Source organism: Cuculus canorus, chromosome 1 (genome assembly GCF_017976375.1).
Source record: "Cuculus canorus isolate bCucCan1 chromosome 1, bCucCan1.pri, whole genome shotgun sequence".
Lineage (NCBI taxonomy): Eukaryota > Metazoa > Chordata > Aves > Cuculiformes > Cuculidae > Cuculus > Cuculus canorus.
Window position 1 is genome coordinate 182,716,490 of NC_071401.1, and position 24,629 is coordinate 182,741,118.

The 24,629-nt window shown below is 39.6% G+C and overlaps 1 protein-coding gene across 1 annotated transcript; it reads right to left on the minus strand.

The window, feature by feature from the left end:
• Positions 1-1,212: 1,212 nt before the first annotated feature.
• Positions 1,213-23,923, minus strand: LOC128851996 (ankyrin repeat domain-containing protein 26-like). The gene is made up of 15 exons (XM_054064852.1): positions 23,784-23,923; positions 22,805-22,838; positions 22,443-22,575; positions 20,791-20,986; positions 20,325-20,508; positions 19,884-20,030; positions 17,747-18,700; positions 15,707-15,859; positions 11,879-11,991; positions 11,335-11,464; positions 9,790-10,071; positions 8,857-9,092; positions 7,867-8,113; positions 3,956-4,001; positions 1,213-2,684 (listed from the first exon to the last, which is right to left on the minus strand). Exons 3-15 carry the CDS (start codon positions 22,561-22,563, stop codon positions 2,536-2,538), a joined length of 2,958 nt encoding a protein of 985 aa, XP_053920827.1. The 5' UTR covers positions 22,564-22,575; positions 22,805-22,838; positions 23,784-23,923; the 3' UTR covers positions 1,213-2,535.
• Positions 23,924-24,629: the final 706 nt, after the last annotated feature.

The following is a 24,629-nucleotide window of genomic DNA, read 5'->3' on the forward strand; positions in this document are numbered from 1 at the left end:
GGACGCTATGAAAAGTGTCTTTTCATGTCCAGAAATTAAAGCCCTGCTGTTGTTAACCCCCTATCTTAAAGATGCTACGATCCCACCAGTTTGCAAGTGTGATAGAAATAATATCCATCCATATTACTGCTGAGGTGCTGAGTCCTAAAGCAACCTTCATGCAAGCTTCAGCATGGGTGGTACTGTTGTCCAAATAGTCGAATTCGTTACCTGGCATGCAAATAGCCAATCTCACACGCCAAGTTGAGACACTTATTTTATTACAGTTGTGCAAGTCTGGGTCCTTAGTGACTTTCCACAAATCAACCATACCTGACAGGAGCCTCTGCTCTCAATTTATTACAGAAGTTACAGGTTGTTGCACCGTACAAATTCCTTACAATGCATGCTCAGTGAGTAGCAGCCTGCTTCCGGAGGCAGATTTCTTATGTTTCTCTGCCAAACTGGCAATCTTGATGACAAGGCCTCAATTAATATGTCCTTCTTTGGCCCAAATGTCCAAGATGTTCCTTACATTAGATTATAAGTGCTTTAATCTTTTACTTAGTACAAGTTCTACTACTCTACTTAATATAAACAGATTTTAGTCCTTCAGTGATTACTATCAAGGTGTTCAGAGCAGTGCACACTCCTCTGCAACAGAATGTGCCAAATGGCCATAGCAGATATGTCCCAGGTGCTTTGGGACAGATGTTGCGTGCAGGAGTAGGCATGGCATAAAATATAGCTATTCATAGAGTATTTCAGGCACTTTCTGAAGTGTTTTGGAAACAGCTTTCAGGAGGATGTGCTCTATCACCTTCCCAGCCAACGAGATAAGGCTGACTAGCATGTAACACATGTGGCAGCACAGAGCACGTCAGGAACAAACTAACTGTCCAAGTTTATCACGATGGCAACATAAAGTGAAGGTAAAGATGTTCTGCACCTGCTGTCTCTGTGAAAGGATGCCAGGAAGAACCAAAAGCTGAACTTCTCAACTAAGAGCCTGGGAAATGATTATTAACAATATCTGAACTCTAGTCCATCATCGATTTGAAGTGCTATTGTGCTTCAAGCCTCCTCCGTGGAAATGCATGCTGGTCATTGGCCTGGCTTTCAGGACAAGCTGGAGCTGTGAACAGAGCTGAAGTGAGCAGAGGAGAACTCTGGAGAGTTGTATGGGCAGGGAAGGGTGTGGAAAGCAAAGTCAAGAAGAACAATAGAGACATGTACTGGAATACAAAATTTATTAAATATTTATTAAGTTGAAAAGGAATATCTGGAATTAAATACAGTGTATTAGCTTCACAAAAATGTATTCATATAAAAACAAACAGTGTCACAGCAGCATTCATTGCTACCCACACTGCCTGTTAACTCAAGTCCTTGAATTGGTAGGTAAGACCCCCAGATTTTTACAGTCTAGAACCATTCTTATTTTTCCAGAACTGTGACTTTATTCTATAATTTTCTGATAACTAGTGACTTTTGTAGACATGATATGACAAGTGCGGATCTTCATTAACAACAGGTAACTCCCTGAAATATGTAAATCTGCTTGTTTTATCAACACAAATGTCCCACCACACCGGCTACCACCTGAGCTTACAGCCACCATAAAATCAGCTGCCAACAGCAACAAAAGGATGGACTATCCTATCCCACATATTCTGGAAAGTACTGAGGAGACAAAGTTGATATACCAACATTCCTTTTTTCCCCTGATATGAACTGTTTCAGGTGCACCACAGGTGTTTATGTAGGAACTGTGAGTGTCAAACTGAAACGCAGAAAGTTCTGTCTGAACATCAGGAAACACATTTTATCTGGGAAGGTGACTTAGCCCTAGCACAGGTTGCCCATGGAGGCTCTGGAGTCTCTATCCTTGCAGATGTGGTCCTCCTTGAGCACAGGGGCTGGATCAGAAGACTTCCACAGGTCTGTTCCAATCTTGCCTGTTCTGTGGTTCCATGATACAAACCAAAGACACCAAAAAGACCAAACAACTTTCTTGGCACTACTATACATTCACAGTAATTTTAAATCTAAGGTGCATAAAGTGACAGCAATGTAAAGTGCCCTATTCTCCAGCTTGAACACTGGCAAAACTTTCACTTTATCACCAGAAATATTTACTGCACCGGGACTGAAGCAGCCGGCTCAAAGCGCACCAAATAATGTCCTAAGAATTAAAGTAATGCTGGAAACATTAAAAACAGAGTGAAAAGATTAAGCAGAACAGAGCTTGTGATAAAATAGAGAACATGAGTGGAGTAAAATAACGCAGCTGCCTTCATAAGAAACATTTTGACAGGTCTGTCAAGCTCAAGAATGACGATTAGTCAATCTGCTAGTTCGAAAAAATAGTTCTGTATTTTATTGTGAGTGGAAAATACAACTATGCATCAATAAACCAACAGGTAAGTGCAATGTGTTCTACATCCATTTAACAGACTGCAATAAACACGTTTTCATGCTGGAACCGTAGAATGGGAAACCATAGATGCACTGTGTAAACAAAATGATTGCCAGAGCCTTTCCCTAGCCTTTTGTTCAAAGCAGGTAGTTTTTGGTTAAAACATCCTGGTATTCCTGACCTGCCCTGCTAACCGGATCCTGGTCACCAACGGAATTTGTTGAAGATCCACTAGAAGGTACCACGGTTGAAATTCTTGCAGATTCAGTTTCAAGTCCAGTAGTGGCTACAACCCAGAAAGAAATTCGAAAACATCCAAGGGAACATAACAATGAAAAGGTGAGGCACAAAGGAAGAAACATTTTTTTCCTGCATATTCTTGTCAGTGAACAGTACTTCCAAAGCTAGAGAAACTCCAGATGGTACACCGAACATCTTCAGGGAATTCACAAATGACTCCTGCTTACACCAGTGCTAAATTTAGCCCCCTGTGGACCTCTTCAGCTTTGAATGTCTGTTTTCCTTAAACGTTCAAGCTAGTGGTTTACTGGAACACTACTCCTAAAAAACAACTCTGCATTTGCTGTGACAAATTTTAGAAGAATCTGCCTGTGAAAATGCAAACACCTTTGCACTGCAATCTGGTCAGGACAAGTCTGCCAGTCTGGCACCTTTTCTGAGGGGCAGTCTTTGTAACTCGCCCCGGAAAAAAAACTCAGTCCTCCATAACGATAGCAAACCCACTTTTGCCATCTTTCTGCAGCTGTCAAACACATTCCATGACTCCTAGTGGATGCACAATTATATTCAAAATGCACACGGATGCAATGTAATGGATTTATGTCCATTCAGACATACGGAGAGAGCCATGAGGCTGCAGCTCAACACTCTCTATAAAGCCATATAGGAACAGAAGGAAATGCTCTTGGGCTACCTGCTTTGAAATAGCAGGTAAAGTTGTGACTCTGGAGGAACAACTATGAAATAAGGGAAATTCCTCCTTTGACACCTGGCCTTATTATAGAGCATATTTTATGCTATGTATTACACGCATTCAACTCATATTTGCCTAAACACTACTGAATGACCTTTTCCTAAAGAAAGGGTATCTTTCATTACTGTTTATATTCTTGCTTGTTCAAAACAGACTGCAACAAATAAACTACAAATAAAAGCAATCAGTAAGAGACAGCAAAAATCAAGAGAATGCGTATAGTTTATAGTATAGCAATCGATGTATACGGAAGATGTGATGGCTGAAGTCGATAACAATCTTATCTCAGGGCTTCTTTTATGTTTGACGTTTGTGCTTGAGGATTAACTAGTGAAAGTGACTTCAACTTAGGCCAGGTTATTTATGCATGGAAACGGATGAATTTTCTTTGCGCTTTTGTTTTTTCAGGCAACTGCATAGCATTCTACACAGTATTTTGTTAAGCAGGGCGTTTTCACATTCAAGCCTAAATTGGAAAGCTAACAGAAAAAAAAATATCTATGCTTAGCGCAGGAACTTGACAGCTTTCAAGCCATTTATTATCTAAGATAACAACATATTACCCTGTTCAAGTTCTTTAGTGATTTTTTCATCCAGTTCCTGCCGTACCTAGAATTATACAGAAAACATACAGTTAATATTTTAACAACTACATTTTTGTAATATTAAACTTCTAAAACATTCTTAAAACTCACACATAACATGATAAAAACCTAAAAATATGATCCCAAATAGAGAAATCTTGGTTTGGGGGTTGATTTTTTTAATGAAGGCTGTAGCATTCTCATTGCTGAGCCACATTAACCGTAGCACAAAGCAATCTGTAACTCACCAGCTGGATTATAACTGGGCCTTTAAAAAATATACAGGAAGAAAGCACAGTGGAGTTATTACAGTGAAGGTATGGCTAGTGTCTGTCATCAAATACACTAGAAGGATGTCAGCTAAATGCTGAAATAAAAACAAATGCCATCCATAGGGTAAAGTTCAGTCGAGGCTGAGCCCTATGGCTTTGGAAGAGACGAGGTGCAAGGGCAGCTGCTGCAGAATTGACATATACCACTGTATAGAAAAAAAAACCACGCACCAATATTCTTTTCTCCATCTCAAGATGGAAAACTGGAAGTGTTCTGGCAGATGAAGTGCAACTCCACAGTAAAGCAGTGGAGTGTAGAGGCTGCAGACAAGTCAGAAGCGGTGCAAGTGCTAGAAAGGTCTCACCAGGGGCAGAGCATGTTCTAGGGGGATAGGCTGAGGACACTTGTCCTGGCATACAGCAGAGACATAACTAAACTCACTCCACACATTGTCTGTGGTAATTTGTGTGGTGCAGGGATAGTATCATAGTATAGTTAGGCTTGGAAGGGACCTTAAAGATCATCTTGTTCCAGCCCCCCTGCCATGGGCAGGGACGCCTCCCTCTAGATCAGGTTGCCCAAGGTCCCATCCAACCTGGCCTTGAACACCTCCAGCGATGGGGTATCCACAGCTTCCCTGGGCAGCCTGTTCCAGTGTCTCACCACTCTCATGGTGAAGAAATTCTTCCTAATGTCTAGTCTAAATCTGGCCCTCTCCAGTTTATACCCGTTGCAAAAATTAAAAGAAACTTGTGATGACAAGGTTTGTAGCCAGTATTTAATCTTGAGTGGTATTTTATACTGGTGATGATTTTTTTCTATTTATGCTGTTAGGTTTAATCAAAACTCACTGATGCATTCACAGTTTGCTAATACTGCAAATAAATTGAACCGCAAATATTAGTTTGTTGAATGATTGCCATGGAGTACTTTGATGCTTTATGTATTTGCAATGTTACGGGTTCTGTAGAAGTTACGCTGTCATCTTACAGATGGGCAACCTACTGCAAGACACAAATCTGCACAGAGTGCTTTGACTAAAAAAAAGAAGTCCAAGATGACTATCTGAGGCATGCTGCAATTTCAACTCCTTAACTCCCTGTCATTATGAGCTTTAGCGGTAGGAGCATTTGTAATCTCCAGCCAAGAAAGCACTCCTCAGCTCGAATTCTGTAGAAAGGAACCAGGTTACTGGAAAAAAATGAGGCATACGTAAAGCAGAGCAGTAAAGTGAAGGAAAAGGTTTAGAGTCAGAGAAACTCTTCTGTCTTTAACGAATCCAGTGAACAGGCAGCATACTAAGCATCACAACCTGAAACACACTCTGAAATAGACTGTCCTCTCTGACTTCTTTGCTCACGCTCCAACTGGTTTCTTGAATGGCGCAACACCCCTACAGAAAGGACAGCACAGACTGTATATCTGGTAATTTTGCATTTGGAAACGGATCAAGATTCACCATCTATTATTGTATGCAGAGACATATGTGCAGTTTATCCCCTTGCTACTTCTGGACTTAAAGCTTTGTTTTATAATTTAGTCCTCTTTTTTTAGCTGCACAGGTCAGGAATCATGTACTTTCAGTTCCTCGAAGACACAGTATGGCTTCAAACACTGCCAGTGACACACTGCACACAGTTAAGGAAACTTAAGCCAGCAGTCCTATGTGGAAGTGCAATATCCACTTCAATACACGTCCTTTAGCTACTACTGCACCTTCCAGAACCCTGTTTCATTTTTTCTAGAGGATTCTGAAAGTGAAGATCAGGTTTTAAGACTTTCCTGAATACACTGCCCACTGAGTGACTTGAGGCTACAGACAATGACATTACAAATATTATCAGGTGTTCTCTAACTGGTCATTACAGGAAGAAATATCACTAAAGGATGTGCAGCTGGATTTAGTAACAGGGAGGTTCACAACAGCAATTCTGACTCCCAGAGACCATCCTTTTGCTTTAACTGAGGGAAAACAGACATGCTGAGATTTCCAACTTTTTGTTAAGAGAACCTGGTAGAAGTGGTGAGAAATTGGTACGTTCTCTGAGGATTTCGCAATAGTTTTACTTGCCTTCATTCAAGGAAGAGAACTTTAGAATTGAATACTATATTAGAAATAAAAGGGAAACCTCGGAAGGCAAACTCTGTATAGTAAGAGCAAATTATCCTCTGCTCCTCAGCTGATAACAAAGAGTCTCTGTAGGGTTATGGTTAACTCTTTTCTTTTAAATTAGGGCTGGGTTTGTCCTAGACGTGGCATGGTTTCCTTCTTTTCCTTTTCTTCTTTTAACATCTTGCTCCCATTTCTGCCCTTTCTTTTCCTCACTTGTTCCCTGCTCCCTATCCTTCTCATTCTCTTGCCCTGGCCTTTTCCTTGTTTCACTTTTGCAGTGGGTCCCTGAATTTTGCCTTCGTTCTACTGCTGGCATGCAGAATAACCCCATACAACTACATCTTGCATGCAGATGGTACAGTACTAATTGCCTCCTAAGTTCTTTCTGTAACGTATGTCCAACCCTCTGACCTGAAAAACACATCCACCTTGATAAAGAAAAGTTATCCCTAACTGTCATGCCACACATTACCTATACTGCTTTGTCTGTTTTTGTTTTGTTGGTTTTTTTCCCACTTCTTAAACCAGGAGCAGTATGTAGGCACATTGCTTAAACAGGTTCTTTCTGGTGTGGGAGGGACTGCTGAACTGAGTTGGACTTAAAAGTGAATAAATGTGCAAAGTATTAATTCAACAACAGAATACTAAAGGGATAGAATAGTGACCAAATAAATAGAGAAGCTTGTCCATGCCTCAGTCCTATGCTATATGGGAAACTTGATGAACAACTAGTGACATCTGGTTTCCAAATCTCATAATCTCACCATTCTGTAAGGGATGTGCTATCACACAGCCTGCTAATCACAGGGCATACTTTGACCAGAGGTATTGCACAGGTTGCAATATTGCTGCAAAATTAAAAAGCTGTGGAGACTTTGAGGAACAGTTAATTTTACCTTTTCATGTAATAACACATAGGAGGAACTACTTCCAACTCATAGTATATGTCCTGCGCTGAACTATAAAGTGAAAAGTTACACGATCCCATTCATGTTACCCTATTTTTGAAGCATCCTTTTGTTGGTATTAATGCAATACAGCAAGTTCCAGTGAATAAACTGCTAGAATGAAGATCGGTGAAGAAGGAAAAGGTGTCTCAAGGAAAGATGTCTGATGATTCTGCACTCATGGTGAAGCTAGCCGTTTTAAATAGCTCATACACACTATATATTAAAATCTAATGAAAAGCTTAGCTGTGAACTTCTATGCCACAGTATTCTTTATCACAGTTTCTCTTAAAGAAGGCAGTTATGCAGTTAATTAGATTTCAGTATTTTTTTGGTCTTTGAGCACTCTTGGGAACTTGTACACCCTTCATGACCAAAACTCTTCACCTCTACCAAAAATAGTTGTGTACAGTTCTGATGATTAGTAGTAGTTTTGGCATATTTGACCATATGGTTTGGAACTATAAATATATTCTAACTTTAGGCTAAAAAGCATAACCTTGCTTATAGAAGATACTCTTTAGCAGTAGCTGAGAACAGTATTTCAAAATGCTTACCTTAGCCACAAAGGCTTCAACCTTGCTTTTTGGTGATAATGCGTTCCCAATCGAGTTTAGGAAGCTTCCTCCTAGATTCAGGCTTCTGTTCAGTCCCAAACTGTTGCCAAGATGTCCAAGTTCAGTTGAATGCAGAACCGGACTTGCAGCCAGACCACCACCGACCATGCCATTTACAATTAAAGATCTGTTCCTTTGGCGCTCCTCAAGGAGCATAGCCTTGGCTTCTGCTAGTCTCTCCTTAGTTCTGAAACATTCAGAAGCATACAAAGAATTATCTTTGGGTGAAGCTTTCACAAAGTCATCCTTCACATCTTTGACTATTATGTGACTTCTGAAAGTGGAAGGGATTAAGGATGCTCAAAACAAGAATACCATTTGATCTGAGGATTTTTGGAGAGCCTATTTCTAAGAAGTCACACTACCTGCAAGAAGCAGCAAGAGTTAGCAACACTAGGTAGGATTTCTTAGCTATAAGGCTTCAAAACAATCAGTGAATGCCATGTGTTTACATAACTTTTGAAAGGTACTGCATAAGAACTCTGGGTCACTCTCCCTTTCCCAAGGAAAGCTCAAACCTCGGACAAGATGCTAAAATGGAAGCCAAAAGTTTTTTTCTTTTTCTTCACAAAATCAAATTCTGCTCTCTGAAAGGACCTTTCTTATTCCAGCAGCAAAGGACATGAAAATTATCTTTTGACACAAACAGAATAAGAGGAGATTACTAGAGACTGGCAAAAAGGCTGCCTGTTAAAACAACCAACTTAAAAAATAGCCTGTCAATGCCGCAATCGGTAGTGTTACTGCTGTAACAGTAGAGAGAATTGACGACACTTCTAATGAAGGAGAAGGGTCTTAAGGGACTTCACTTACAAATCTCATGCTTACATACATAATACGCTGACCAGATGGAGAAGAGGAATTTTAGGAGGAAAAATGCATGAGAAAAAGGCAGTATCTTCTTACCACTCTAAAAAACCTTGGGCTTACCTTTCCAGTTTATTTGCTAGGTTTCTTCTATTTTTTTCTTCTTCCAGATACAGCTGTTTGTACCTTTCCACCTCTGTCGCTGTGGATTCTTTTATTAAAATATTGTCTTGTTGGGTCTTTTTTAACCTGTCCCATTCACATTCAAGATCTCTAATTCTCTGTTTTAGCTGGTTTGTCAGTGAAGCATGATGACTGGCTCTGATTTGTTCTACTCTGTCCTGGGAGACTGCCTGTGTCTGAAACAGATAATGCACTCTCAATCATCACAAAGAAAAAGGGAAGTTGTCATGCCAGTCAACTGCATGTACCAAATTTGAAGGGCCCAGCTTTACTTAGCGAGGCTCCTCACTGCCATCAGTAATCAAGACAGAACACTGGAACTACCATATTATTAATTCTTTTCATTCCAAACCAACCCCCCTCTTAGCAATATTACCCATCGAAGCTACTAATGAAAGAAAACTGTCTCTGTAGGACAGGGCATATAGAAAAAGATTCCTCAAAGAAATTATGAGGATTCTGCAACTCCACACCACCTTCCCCCACCATCCAACTTTGGTGGCTTCTTTTCTGAGCATTTTCACCTGTACAATGACAAAGCAGGATCTCTATGTCTGGCCAGGACAACTGTAAATTACAATACCCTTTCAAGGATTAACAGAGAGAATAAAATCAGCAGACAGGGATATCCCCAGCAAGAACTGCAAAATGGAAATCTACCTCAGGCAAACTTTTGATTCAGGGATTTGCAGGCACATTACACACACATGAATGCATTCTTGCCCTACCATATCCCCTTCTCCCACTGCCCTTCAGGAATGACAGAAGTACAGCACTAACACACAGGATTAGGCACCAAAACTAAATTACTAAAAAATGACAACCACAATAGAAGTACAATAGATTCTACAGACAAATGAAAAATTCACTTACCTGCAAAAATATATTGACTTGTTTTAATTTGTGTATTATTTCTTGCCTAGCTTGTTCTTCCACCTCTTTTTTATATTTTTCTATCTGGCTGTGATCTACCATCTTAGTCTCCAAATGATATTTGAGGTTAGCCACCTCTTCTTTCAGCTGGTGTTTGCTCTTCTCCAGTTTTTCATGGCTCTTACGCATGGTGGACAACTCTTCTTGCAAATGCTGATTTTGTGCTTCTAGCTGCATGCATCTTTTAGATTCTCTCTCCAGCTGCTGTGAAAGTTCACCAACCTGCAGACAGCACAAGAGGAACTCAGAGGGATCTAAAATTTGTCAGTTCTGAAGAATCAGTAAGGGTCACTGATCTGCTGACTCAATATTAAAACCAAGGTTAAACCAGGCTCTTAAAACAAGAGCAGCTCTCAAAAAATTTCTGATAGGATTACTCAGGTTCCCATCCTTTCTCAATTCTTCTGCAGTAGGTCACCGACCAACAGACAGCAAACTAGCAGCATTCACCCACAAGGTTAGGTTGAAAAGCACTAGGGCTACTCTTATGTGAGATGCTTGCATGTTAAAAGAAAATCTAAATGTAATGCCCTTCCCACAACTTTTGGACTGAAAATGGGCCACAGCAAAGGCAGTTGACTCATTCCACAATAATATCTTCTAAAAACAAACATCGCTTTGAAACACGGCTGCTTTAGCAACAAATTTGAGCAATGAGTGGAGAAGTAGATAAAAGGTTACATGCTACTGAACAACCAGAGCACTTCTGGGGACTCTGCTTCTGGGTTCCTGTGACAAGGGAAAGATGGGCTGAGACAACTTCTAGTGAACAGCAGTAGAGATTTTTTTTCTGCATCACTTCACTGCATCGCACCCTGGTAGCCAATGACACTGTTTAGAAAAGCAAAATCTGAGCTGCTTCCTAACTTGCGCCTAAGATGGGTCTCAAGGGGTCACCTTGGGGAAAGCCAACTTCATGCAGTTCTGATTTATGGTGGTGTTACTTCTCTCTCTCCCAGACAAGGAATTAATCTTCACATCTAGAAGATGCTGCCACAGCCTCAAGCTGCAGCCAGGCTTGTGCCGGGCCTCAGTGCTCTCAGCCCTAACTCTCATCTGTGGATCTGATGTCCTGGAGGGACTGCAGACTTGCCTGTGCCTGTGGACTTTGCCTGGTGATCTGCACTTTTGGCTGACCTTGCTGTCACCAGACCCGTTCTGCTTTTCGTGGTGAGGGCCTGTGGGACCGCTCCCTGGCCCATGAGGCTTGCCCTTCCTCTACAGCACAGCCTGCTCTTGATGTGCCCTTGCAGATACTACTTTGCACATAACATTTTCATCTTTATCTGTAATAACTACATCAGTATTATAGTCATCTACTACTGTAGCAGTAGAAGGAGCATCAAGAAAAGTCAATCAATTCCAAAATATAGACAAGTCAAAAAAAAAGAAATCAACATGAAATGAAGTATACGGAAAGAATAACACTGGTTCCAAAAGAAAAAAACTCCACTACCAAAAAAACCCAAACAAACCAGACCTCACCTTTGTTCTCAATCTATCAGCATCATTGACCATATCAGAATACTTGCTCTTCATTTCTTCCTGCAAATTAAACTCTCTCTGCTCATGCATCCTTAGTTTCTTCACAGATCTGCTGAGAAGCTGCTTTAACCTGTGCAGTAAATTAGTCAAGAAAACAATGAAGCAAAGAACAACCAGCCTTTTTCACATACTCTTACATAAACAGCACAGATATGGCTTACTTCATCTTTAATGTGCTAGACACACCAGGAATTACTGAAAAAAAACCCCAGCACTCCCGGGCCACAAATCACTTGAAGGGTCCAAATTTCAAGTGAAAAGAGGGATAAAAAGGATTCCTTCCCTCCAACAGCACTGCAGGGCCACCTGCACTTGCAGTTCTTTTGGCACCAATTGAAGACTATAATCACAGAAGCCCCTTGTGAGAAACTAACGTGAGGCTCCAATTTGGTCACAAACAAGTACATACACCTATTTTTACACTTAAGTTCAATAAAGCTTGACTTCTACTCAGGTATGTCTCTATCATACTAAAAAGCCATACCTCTTACAGTCTTTCTGCAGTTCAGTATTTCTTTCCACTTCTTGCTCTAGATGCACTTCAACTGGATGTTTCAACTCTACCAGCTTCTTCGCTTTCTTTCCTTCACTCTCGCACTTTCAAAACAGAAAAGATACATGACACAACCAACATAGGAACAATATCTACATGCAGTATGTGCATCGAGCATTCTCCACTGAGAAGCTGCTCTGCATCTCTGTCCATTTGCCAAGATCTGCAGCACACCAAGGGACAGAATTTCTGAGAACTTTTTTTTGCTTCATGTTTCACATCAAATAGGCCAATACTTAAGAACATAAACAGATGCTTCCACTGCAGCGAAGGCCGCCACTTGCTAATGCTTCAAGGCAGAAAGGTGGAAAAGATGGTGGAGAACGCTTTTGGCAGTTCCTCTGTTCACAGCATGGCTTGCATAGGTATGCACACCATAGGAGAATGTAATCAATCCAAAGCTTTCATGAGAAAAGCAGGGGCTTGCAGGCAGGGGCTTGTGGAGGAATTTATCTTTCGGAATTCTTCTATGTTTTACTTGCCTCTGCCATTACCTCCATCTTTTTTGTGGGTATTTACTTATTCACATGTTGTTCTTCCTCTTAGATTTTTCTCCGTCAAACTAGAGGAGAGCTGGCAGCTGTTTTGACTTTGTACTTCCATTTTTTTCCTCTACAGAAAAGGAGAAATGGGGAGGACTGCCCCTTGGAAACCGGCAGTCATTTCTTGTTTCCCAAGCACTAGTTCAATTGCCCAGAATTCTTTCAGCATGTTTTTCTGTAGGGCTTTTAAGCTTCCACTACCATGAAAATATGCAGCAAGCTTCTCCACACATTGCACTAGAAACAATAAGCACGTTAACCCTGCCCAGAAACCAATCGGTCAGAAGATGATTAGAAGATATTCAAGGAAGAACGGGGGAACTGCAACCTTGCTTAGTATGCTCAACTGATACCAAACCACATTGGGCACTCTTTCCAGCAGAACCACTCCAGAATTTACACATATACTCAGCTAGCTTTTATTTGCTTCCTGGATGATCCCCAAATCACAAAATACTCAGACTGTGAATGGCAGGGACAATAGAAAAAGCCAAGAATGTAAAAACTCAAAAAAAGGGTAGACACGATTCTCCTGTGTATTGGCTAGGGGTGTCTGGAGAATGCTCTTGGCTCACCTATTCCAAGAGCCCAGCCTTTTCCCTGTCAAGCTGAACAACACGCTCTCCAAGGTGGGACCTTAACTTCAAGTGATCTCCACACATGCTGTGCAAGTCCTTTGATTTCAGAGGCATGACATTCTGCTTTTGCATATGAGAAAGCAACAGTGGCAAAAGAAAAGTCTAAGGTAATAGGAAAGACAACTTTGCAATAGAAAGCAGTAACTCTAATGGAAAGAGGCTTAAGCTCTCCTCTCCACCTCCAAGATCTATGGTTCAGGTTAATACAGCGTGGAAAAAACACCTCAGGAAGCATAACCAAGAAGAGCAATTGAAGCTGGCGGGAAGAAAGAACACTAGCAGTGACAAGATAAAGTTGCGGCTTTGGGGATAAGATAACACACGTGCACACACACACAAAATGACCCTATAACCTTCTTCCAAAGGTCCTCCAGAGTTCATGATACATACTTTGTAATATAATAATTCCTCTAGTGCCCATCACAGAACGTATCCTACACTCGAAGCTTCTACAACAGCTGTACAGCTCCTGAGAGCAATAAAATGTTTTCCAACTGGCAGTGCTACTTATGCTTCTACCCAAAGGGACAAAGATTTGCATAACAGATGCATTTTAACGGAACAGAACTTGGTGATTCAGTTCAAGTATAAAGAATGTAAGCTGACTAGATGCTTTTAGTGGCATTCTGTGAGTAAAAAAAAAAGAGAAAAGCACAAAGGCTTAGATACAAATTCGGTAGGGTATACTACTTTGTCAAGCTTCCTTACAGAGCAGGTAAAAAGCTGGATGTTACGACAGAAGCTAACATGGTCTTGAGGGCATGGTGTGACAAAGCTGCAAAGATAATATGGATCTCCCACGTCCAGTCTCCCCTCCCAGCTTTCAACCACAGATCTGTCCCTGCCCACAACATCCATCTAATCCATCACCTGGCATGGTGTAACTGCAGTAGGCAGCTAAGCACCACACCGTCACTTGCTCATCCCACCCTAATGCAATCGGGAAGAGAATTCATCTGGTGAACCACGCTGACAAATACAAGTACCTCGCACACCACAACAGAGACAAAACACAGAAGCAGGGGAATGAGGAAATTTACAGCCTTTTCCCTTGAGGGTGCCTTGCCCTAAAACCAGAAGAGCATTTGTCAGCTGTACTGTACCTGCAAGCCCATCTGATCTTTTCATCAATTACCTGCACACAAAAAATTCAAATACTAAAACTTCCATTCATTTCAGATCGGAAATGTGGGGAATGGATCAGGCTGCCTTCCAAGCATCTTATATTCATTAAAATGCAGGAACTAAACTCCCCTAGGCTCTCCAGGAAAATCTCATCTTAACATATCCCTACAGGAAAGGGCCTCGGGGTGCTAGCAGACAACCAGCTGAACATGAGCCAGCAGTGTGGCCAAGAACACCAACAGCATCCTGACTTGTATCAGAAACGGCGTGGCCAGCAGGACCAAGGAAGCGATCACGACACCGTACTCTGCTCTGGTGAGGCTGCACCTCAAATACTGTATTCAGTTTTTGGCCCTTCCCTACAAGAAAGACATTGAGGTGCTGGAGCATGTCTAGAAGAGGGCAACAGAGCTAGTGACGGAGTACAAGTCTTATGAGCAGTGGCTGAGGGAACTGGGCTTGTTTAGGCTGAAGAAGAGGAAGCTGAGGGAAGCCTTGTCACTCTCTACAACTACCTGAAAGGAAACTGCAGCAAAGTGGGTGTCAATCTCTTCTCCTAAGTAACTAGCAACAAGACAAGAAAAAATGGTCTCAAATTGTGTCAGAGGAAGTTTAGATTGGATATTAGGAAAAATTTCTTTACTGAAAGAGTGGTCAAGCGTTGGAATAGGCTGCCCAAGGAAGTGATGGAGTCACCATCTCCAGAGGTGTTTAAAGAACGTGTAGATGTGGCAATTCAGGACACAGTTTAGTTGGCATGGACTTGATCAAACCTCCACTTCTACTAGCAAATACTGCTCCATGAAAATGTGAACTAAAAAGTTCATCCTCCTGAAGTGACTTCTCAACTCCCTCATAAGGAGATTTAAAACTATTTCTATTTCAGAGCTCTGAAGCCTGTCTACTCCAGTTTTTATGAGAACACTGTAAAGGGTGGTCCCCATCTCAGAAAGTAGCTTGCACTTCAGTTGTCAGAAATCTGCTTAAAGAGGACAAACAACAGTGGGGCCAAAGAAAAGGAAAAAAAAATATGTCTATACGTATGTGCAGAATCAGTTCTAAAAGCATTCAGAATTGACAACATGTTAGCAGGAATGGGGAGGTGGAGGGTGGCACAAGGGCAAACACAGCATCAAAAAGCCCAAACGCAGCAGTCCAGTACTTCTGCTTTTCTTCAGGAAACAGACAATCTGCTTGGTCAAACCAAATGCAATAAACTATAGACACAACAGTTTACTTTCAAAAGCACCTCAGCCAATACAAACCTTTGTGCAAGAAAGGACTTGGTGTCCTCATGTTAGACAGGGACACCAAGTCTATAAAACAGTGAAATTAATTCACAGGTCATTACGACTGTCCTGTCGATGTTTTTTCTAGGCTTTTAGGGCAACACTTATTCCTACTTTCCATCAGCCATTCTCACATTTATTCATATAGTTAGAGACACTATGTACCTTCGTTTTAAGCTTTTCCAATTCCTTTTGCAAGTTCACCTTGTCTTCCTCCAGCTCACTGCGGATGCATGTAAAAACTTCAAGTGAAGCTTCTGACATAGATTGCTTCTTAAGAGCATCGGCAAGCTCCTGCTGCAGCTGTCTGATCACACCCTAATGAAACAGTTAAACAAGCACGAAAAAAAACGATAAGAACATGAAATATGCCTTCACTAACTTATTTGATTATACAATTAGACCTGTCTTCAGATTGAACTCAAAGGTCCAAAATTTTGCCTGCTACCAACGGGCATCTGCACAGACGATGACCGCTCATTCTTTGTCACCTGAGCACCTCCAAACTATCAGCAACTGTTCATGAGGATTACTGCTTCCTAAAGCATAAACAAGGCTCAAATATTGTTCTCCTCAGAACAATACACAAGCACACACTGCAATCATGTATTTTTTCTACCAAAACCTGAAGAAATTTGTTGCAATGCAAGAGCAGTTTGACTGCAGATATTACTCTGATGAAAGGCAGGACTTTGTGTTAGATCATTCTTTATTCTATTTCTCCATATATAGAAATATAACAAAATCAATACATAGATCTGAAAGCTCTTTTGAGATACACCATGCATATGTTGAATCACATCCTTTTGCAGTCTTCTTACTGAGTTTGTTTTAGAATAACGACTGCCTGTATACTGACAGATTAGGTTTACAAAAATCTGGATAGTTCACATATATACATATAATCTTCAAAAGGAACTTGCTATTCTGGTAGTAACAATACGATGCAATTCACAGATTAAAATGACCGAAGGCCTGCTGCAAAGTTCTGTCTTCCCCCTCCAAGTAACTGACAAATGAAGAATAAGGTGGTTATCTGACACACCTGTATTTTACTTCACTCAGTTTCTGAATTTGACATGAAGAAAGAAAGGTAATTTAATCACTATTTAAATTATTAAGGGAGACAAACCTTGCACCAGAGTGTTTAAGTACTTAATGTGATTAAGTCCTATTTTCCAGGAAGAAGATTAAACAAAATGTGTAAGGCAATTTTGAAACCATTGTGCTACTTGGCACTGTTAAAATACTCTATCATCAGAGAAGACCCAATCTACTCCTAGGAACACGCATAATAATGCATTCTTACATTACCCAGAGCTTTTTTACCTATCTACCTATTACTCTTACCCCCACCTTTATTATCGTCCACCCTTTTTCTTGACAAAGAACATCTGCATGCAGAAATGTGAGCAACACTTGGTTCATATATGTTTGAGCGACATAACGCTAGTGCTCTGCACAGGAGCATGTTTCATGTTTATGTACTGTGTGAGCATGCAGAAACTGATATCCTAACGGATCTTCTGTCCAGTTAATTAGTCTTTCATAGAACCACAAATCAAGCACATATTTAAATATGACTATACATCATAAAACAGAGAAGGGAACACTTAGGTTAGTGTCTGAAATTAACTTTGCAAGAAACAGGCAGATCTCTTGAAAAAACTAAAATACATACATAAAATAACACCTAGAGAGTAGTCATACTCTTAAATTTAGGAATAGGAATTTATGGACAAGTGATTTTTTTTTTTTCAGTAGAAGTTTAGTATAAATCCATCCATATCACTTCTCTTGTTTGCATCTTCATTTCTCAACTCTCGCATATTGGATGGTTCTTCCTTTTATACTGCTCTTACTTTTGTCATCAGTGCAATACGTACATAAAACCCACCAAATAGGTAAAACCATTCTACAGGGCATAGAATAGCCTAAGGAAAAGAGATGAAAGAAGTTCTGGAGAAGAATCACCTTTCTTGATCAGAGCTTACACTTGGATATCTTTTTTTCCATTCTCTGTTAATATCTGAGCAGTAAAATCCTGTTTGCCAAAACTTTCCACAATTCCAAGAGAAACACAACAAACAAGAAACAAAACAGTATTGGTCCCATGCACTTAACTTATACCTGTTGCATTTTAGAAACAACATAATTGAAAGAATTGACAAACTTTGAATTATTTTTTCTAAGTATATACTTTACCTCTCTTTCTACTTTGTCAGACTCATGTTTACGGACTTCTTCTCTTAAATCAGAACACCTCATATTTAATTCCTTGTTTCTCTCTTCCACTAGGTGAACTTGCTTTTCAGTATCAGCTCTGAGTTTGTTGAAAAGATCATTAAACCAGTCCTGCACATCATTCACTGCTTTTTCTTTGCTGATCCCCTTGTTATGCATATCTTCCAGTTGCTGACGGAGTAAAAGGTTTTCACTCTGAAGCTGGGCCAATCGCTCCTGCATGGATTCCTGCTTTATTTGAAATTTGCTTACTTGATCTTTCTCAAGTTGTCGAGCGTGATCGCTTTCCTTTGCCTGACACTGGGCTTGAGTTAATTTTTTCTGTGTCATTTCTAAAAGCAATGTTTTTTCGCTGAGCGTTTGTTTCAACTGGTGAAGTTCATTTTCTAGACTATTAGACTTGCTTTCAGCTTTAGTCAGCTGCTCAGACAAGGTCTTGTTGGTTTCTCGCACATTAGAGAGGTCATAATGGAGCTTGTCTTGCGAGCGAAGCCATTCATCACGTTCTCTCTGAAGTGTCCGTTCGAGATCCCTTTTTGATGACTGATGACGTTCCAGTTCTTGAACAGCAGTGCCCAGGCGTGAACGAAATGATTCAGTTTCTGCCTCTAGTCTGTCTCTGCCTTCTTTTGCCTGCTCAAGTTTGGAAGTTAGTACTGCAGATTCTGCCTTTAATATGTTCAGCTGTCCAGTGTACTGCAAAACTGCTTGTGTTAAGGCTTCCTCATTCAGTTTAAGTTCCTTTTTGAGATCTTCATTTTTTTCTTTCAAGGTCTCATTTTCCTCTAGATATTTCCACCCTTCCTCCTCGTGCCTCCCTCTTACTTGATCAAGTTCGAGTCTTAGCATAGCCATCTCATCTTGTAGCAATTGATTTTTGCACAACAGATACTTCTCTCTCTCAGTTTCGAATTCCTGCATGACAGGAAACATGAATAAATAGCTAGTTGGGTAATGAATCTATGAAAAAACTTCAGTATTAAACCGTGTTTTAACATTTCTAATATTGAAGCATGACTTCAAAGATGAGAATGAATTTTCAGGTAGTACCAAAGCTGCTCTATGAACCCGTGCACGTGTACAATGTATGCACATGAGGGAAGTGTAACACACCCTTAAACCTAAACGAACATCTCAAAAATACATCTTTCTTTTTTTTAATGAAACCAACAACCAAATAATAAAATTTAAAGTATCACAAGCATAAAGCTTTAAAAAAATCACAACGCTTTCTCATATGTGCATACCTTTAAAATGCTCCCTTTCAAGTTAATTTAGCTGTCACAAATCTGGTAAAAACAAGGCTAAAAAGGGTATTTTCCTTCTCAAATGTCTTCTTAACACTTACCCCTTTGTATTACTGAAAGCTACCTGTACAACTCAGTCATACCTGGAATGCAATAGTCTTACATATTTCCTGTTTATTATATATATAACTTTTTTCCACATAAAAATATTCACCCTATATCTATTGAGCACCACAGGGAAGAACAAATAATTCTTCCAAGTGCTGCACATTCTTAGTGGATTCAGTAAACTCTTACCAGGAATTTTTAATACAGTCTTTATGACTGCTTTTTCTCCTCCAACAATTCCAATTCCTACAGAGAGTTTAATTCATTGCTGTTATTCCTTCATAAAATTTTAGTATGTGGAGGTGGAAAAGAAAGGCACGCTTGAAGTAAGAAAGTTTGATAACGGAATAAGTAATTAAAAATCAAGTAATGGGACTACAAAGAGTATCAAACAACTTTCCTCCTGGTCAACCTTGACATAGGTGTTTCCCTGCTAAAAACCTTAGGCAGTGATGGCAAAATGTCTTCAAAATGAAAAATAACACATAGCTTAAGAAACAGCAAAAATAGCATCTTTGATTAGTTTCCTACTTGGACACGTAATTCAGGTGCACACTTTGCAGAACTTTTAGACATCAGGCAAAGCAGAAAAGGTATTCACACAGTTAAGTTACACCGGTAAACTGTAAATAATCCATCAAGAAGCAGACAAAGATTTCTTCGTAAGATTTCTTTCATAAGATTTCTTATGACTTTAGAACAAACACGGTAAAAATTACTGAATTAGAAAAAACCCTGTTTACCTCTGAATCTTTTCCTATAGTTCTTCTTGTCTCTTCTTCTGAGTCCTTTTCTCTCCCAAGATTGTTTTTCAAAATTTCTTCTTGTGGGGTTCTGGCACTCTGTTCCTGAGAGAGCTGCCTCTGCATTATATCACGCTCTTCTTCAGCCTACGACAACAGAATTAAACTACTTGAATCTTGAGCAATATCGGAGCTCATTTTCTTGTAAATATTGCTTCCCCACAGGTTATGATAATACACCGACAAATAATAAATTATTTGTAGTTATATAAATATTTATATATATATATATATATATAGTTATATAAAAAGTTATGAAATACAGGATGTTCTGTAGTAATTTAGAAAAGTAACTCCAAGTCAGGCTTTGCCTGAAATACAAATGAAAGCTAATCAAACAAGAAGTGGAAAAATAAGTGTTTAATTCATTATTTAATATACCTGTTTCAAGAGCTTTTTCAGTGTTACTAACTCCATTTCTAAATTCTTTGAGTGTAACTCAAGTTGCCGTTTCTTCTCCACCGCTTTACAATACTGATCTTCTTTCCTTCTGAGATCTTTTCTTGTTTTCTCATACAGCATTTCTACTCTGAGTCTCTTTTCCTCTTCTTGTTTCAAAGTACATCTGGGATTGAGTAGAATATTTGAGAAACTAAAGCACCAACATAAAAAGTAGATATTCCACTTTATGAACTTGCAGAACATCTAGAAGATTTTACAAGGAAGTAATATCTAGGCATTTATTCCCCCTGGCATGATGTCCTTTACAGCATTACATGCTAACAGGATTCAAAGATCCAAATGCAAAAGATGAGAAACTTCTCCTCCTATTGCCCATACCACTAGCATCTTCTGGAACATTAACACTTGACAAGATAATGCATGATCAGAATGCAAAGCTACATACGTAAGGCTTTGGATATCACTTTGAGCCAATATGGATTTCATATCTTGAGCATCTTCCACCATCAATTGTGACTCCTCCTTTTCACTTTGCAATTTCCCTTCTTCTCTGTAGAGAGTTGTATGTGATTTTTTCCCACGTTTTATCATCTGTTCATATTCAAGAAGTATGTCTTGAATTTCAAAAAAAATAGCAGAATCTATTTTGAGACAGAAAAGACAAAAAGCTGCACGTAAGCATAAATACATTAAAATGTAAATTATTTAATGCTTTGCTGTGCTTGGGGAAGGTGGCAAGGTTTTGATAGTGGGAAGATTGCAGGTAGTGGGGAGATGTCTCTGAGAAGAGGCTAGAGGTTGCCCTATTCTGGACACATGCAATTCCAACAGACCCACTGTAGGGCACAGATGAGCTTCTCAGCAATGCTAGCGGCACCTCAGGGAAAACTTATTTCGGAAAAGGAAAAAACACCAAACAGGCAAAGAAGGGGAAAAGAATGTGAAAAACAGTCCTGTGAACACCCAGGCCCATGAACGAGGGGGAGAAGGTGCTCCAGGTGCCAGAGCAGACGCTGCTGCAGCCCACAGGGACATCATGGTAGAACAGGTGTTTCCCTGCAGCCTCTGGAGAGGACCACGTTGGAGCAGATAGCCACAATTCTGTGCTGTGGAACAGCCTTTGCCAGAGCAGATGGATATGTCCTGAAGGACCTGTGGCCTGTGCAGATCCCAGGCAGAAGCAGATTTTCCCTGAAGGACTACAGCCCACAGAGGGACTCATGTGGAGCAGGAAGAAAGCGTGAGGAAGAAGCAGCAAAAGGAAACTGCTGCGTCCTGACTGCAGAACCCGTCTCCCTGCACTGATTGGGGAAGAGCAGGGGAGCTGGGAGTGACGGAGTGAAGTTGACCTTGAGGAGGGGCAGTGGGGAAGTGTTCTTTTTAAATTTTTTGTCTTTGTTTCTCACTATTCAAATGTATTTTAATTGGGAACAAATTAAGTTAAGTTTCCCCAAGCGGAGTTTGTTTTGCCTGTGACAGTAACTGGTAAGTTAGCCCTTGCTAACATAAATGCCTTTGCATTACCCTCAAGCTTTTTCATCCTATTTTCTCCTGTTGAAGAGGCAGTGGGAGCAGCTGGGTGGGAGTTTGACCTTTAGCCAAGATTAATCCTTGCCTAACAAAATTTTAGAAGAGTTTAATGGAGGTAATAAGCGATGCTTATGTTTATATAATGCTATGTGCACATATGCAAGTACTTTATGACAGCTAATTTTTTTATATAATTTTTGTTTGATTGTTTAAGCAAAGCCATTATTTTGCTGCACTATTTGTTGAGGGGATATGAAGAGGGAAAGGAACATCTTGCTAACTTTAGATGTCTGCATTAAAAGGAGCTGAACTGTACTTTGCAAGAACCTGCTTCTCCAGCTCTGACTAGACAGAAGACCAATGATAAACTAAGGCATGTTTGCTAACAATACAGGCAGATGCCTAAAGTTAGGTGGGATAATTTCACATCTTTTGAGGGGGATCTCTGATCATAAAGAAACATAAGATTGAAGTATAAAACTAAAATACCAAGGAATGCATAGGAAGAAATTATGTTTTGAAAGAGGAACTTGTAACAGCTGAAGACAAAGTGACTTGAAAACATACCTTCAGGATTCACACTAAGCTGTTCTAACAGCAGCATAGCTTTTGTGTAGTTTGCAGTTAGTAATTCCTCTGAAGTTCTGCCAGACGAGTGAGTTAAACTAAGGTCATCAGTTACATCCATCCATACGTTAACCTACAAACAATACAGTAGTTTTTGTATATAATCACATAGTATTAGAGATCATTACAAATGCATAAATGATTCACTGTAATTCACAGCACATACATTTGGCTCAAATATGATAAAGTTGCATGCCAGCAGCAATTTGTGCATCTGGCTGATTGCTAACATAAATGCAGTTCCCATCTAAGCAATTAAAAGCTGATAAAACCTATTTATCGAGAAACTAACTTGACGGTACCTTTTCCTTTTTACTTCTTGTTTTTGCTGCACGTCTGGAAAACAGAAATATATTTCAGTACTGGAATGCTTATACTGCATTACGAGCAATATCTAAAGTCGCTCTGAAAACTTAATTTCAGAAATGAATTAAACTAAAATTTCATATGAGAATTTTGTTAGATGTAGTTAAATGAAAAAAAAAAAAATCCATGCTATTATGTCTATCGGAAGACTATTTTTTCAATAAGATATTAAGCAAATAGTTGAAGTAACTGCACTTCACTCAAAGTGATAGAAATCTTACAGCTACAGATATGTAGGTATAGAGATAAGGAGTTAGCTGCATTCCCTATTCAATAGTAGACGTTTAGCTCTCTTCAGTATTAAAAATTCTTTTCCTATATGTCAAGGAACCATAATTTTGGATTCTCTAGCATACTGGGGCTCGTTAGGATGGATTTAATTTTCTTCATAAGCCCACACAGTGCTGTTAGATTTCTGACTAAAACAGTGTTTATCGTACACCAGTGTATTAGCTATTGCTCAATAGTACTTGTACACTGTCAACATCTTCTGTTTGTTACTTCAGCTCCCACAAGTAAGCGCAGAGTGGATGAAGTTGGGAGGGGACACATCTGCGGGAGGGGGAAAGGGCATAAAATCTGAGAGGCCTGCAGTGAAAGAGTAATCTTCCTCCCTTATAAGTCTCTCCTCTTCTATTTTAAAAATGTAAACTATATATATTTACACACGTGCACACACTCAGGTACTTATTCAGATTTTGTGTACATGTGACCTTATCATTAAATTGACTAGTACGTTCAAAGGATTCTAGGCAAAAAATAAACGTTTTCAAACACAAAGGGCACCAGACAGTATTGTCACATGAAAGAACAAGAATCATTGTACATACTAGGTTTACAAAGCTAACCTTTAGCTTTCAGATCAATTTTTATCATTAAGTAAGTTTTATTTATAACATTCCTTATATTCAGTACCTTGCTTCATCTTGGGATGTTTCACTGAAAGTGCTATCATCCAGTACTTGACTCCTACTGGAAGAGCTCTTCTGCTGATTAGCCTTCTGCTTTGAAGTCCATCTTTTATTTGTCTTTGCCACTTTGGTATTCAGGTCAAAATTACTATAGTAAACAGAAAAAAAAGAAATCACCAGTTGAGTAGCTTTACAAAGAACATTTCAGTGGAACAGACATACTTAAGATGATGTCCAGAAAAATATGAGATGAAAAATATCTATGATAAAACACAAACTTCACTCCAAAGATCATGGAAGATACACAAGTATTTAGAAAATCCCCCTTAGGAACAAGGAAGAATTGTGGAATCCGAGCTAGACTCAGATAAGCTGGAATATACCTAATATCCCCATTAGAAGAAGTATTTAGAGCAGAAATTCCTTTCAAGGACAAGAAAAAACCCTGCTTAGGCTTCCACTAAACCCTAATCTGTGCCTTCTTCAAATTTTTGAGATTGGTTTGGTCTTTTCCCTCCTTCTGACAAAGAGTATCGGAACTTAATGAAAATACCAAATGCATGGAGATAACTAAAATCATATAGAAAAGAAAGCAAGCAAAATAAACTGCAAGTTCGTACTTTTCTTTTCTGGATGGACATTTCCTACAAAAAAACCCTGTTTTTTCCAGTCTTTAACCCCAGTTTTAAAAATACATTTTGGCACAGTATTGACATGGAAATCCAAAGGAATTTCATTTATTTTTTTGGGTTTTTATTAAGCAGGCAATACATTTGAACTATATTATGAAATGAGGTTTTTCTAAAAAACTGTTTTTTCTTAAGTGTTTGAGAAGTAGCAGGCTAATCAG

Bases quoted from the DNA above. Each gene is read 5' to 3' on its own strand.
- LOC128851996 (XM_054064852.1), bottom strand. From the start codon at position 22,563: ATGGATGTAACTGATGACCTTAGTTTAACTCACTCGTCTGGCAGAACT. The intron at 18,701-19,883 runs GTAAACAGGGTT...CCTGTCATGCAG, and splicing joins CTATAGGAAAAGATTCAGAG to GAATTCGAAACTGAGAGAGA. The intron at 8,114-8,856 runs GTAAGCCCAAGG...TGAATGTTTCAG, and splicing joins CTAGCAAATAAACTGGAAAG to AACTAAGGAGAGACTAGCAG.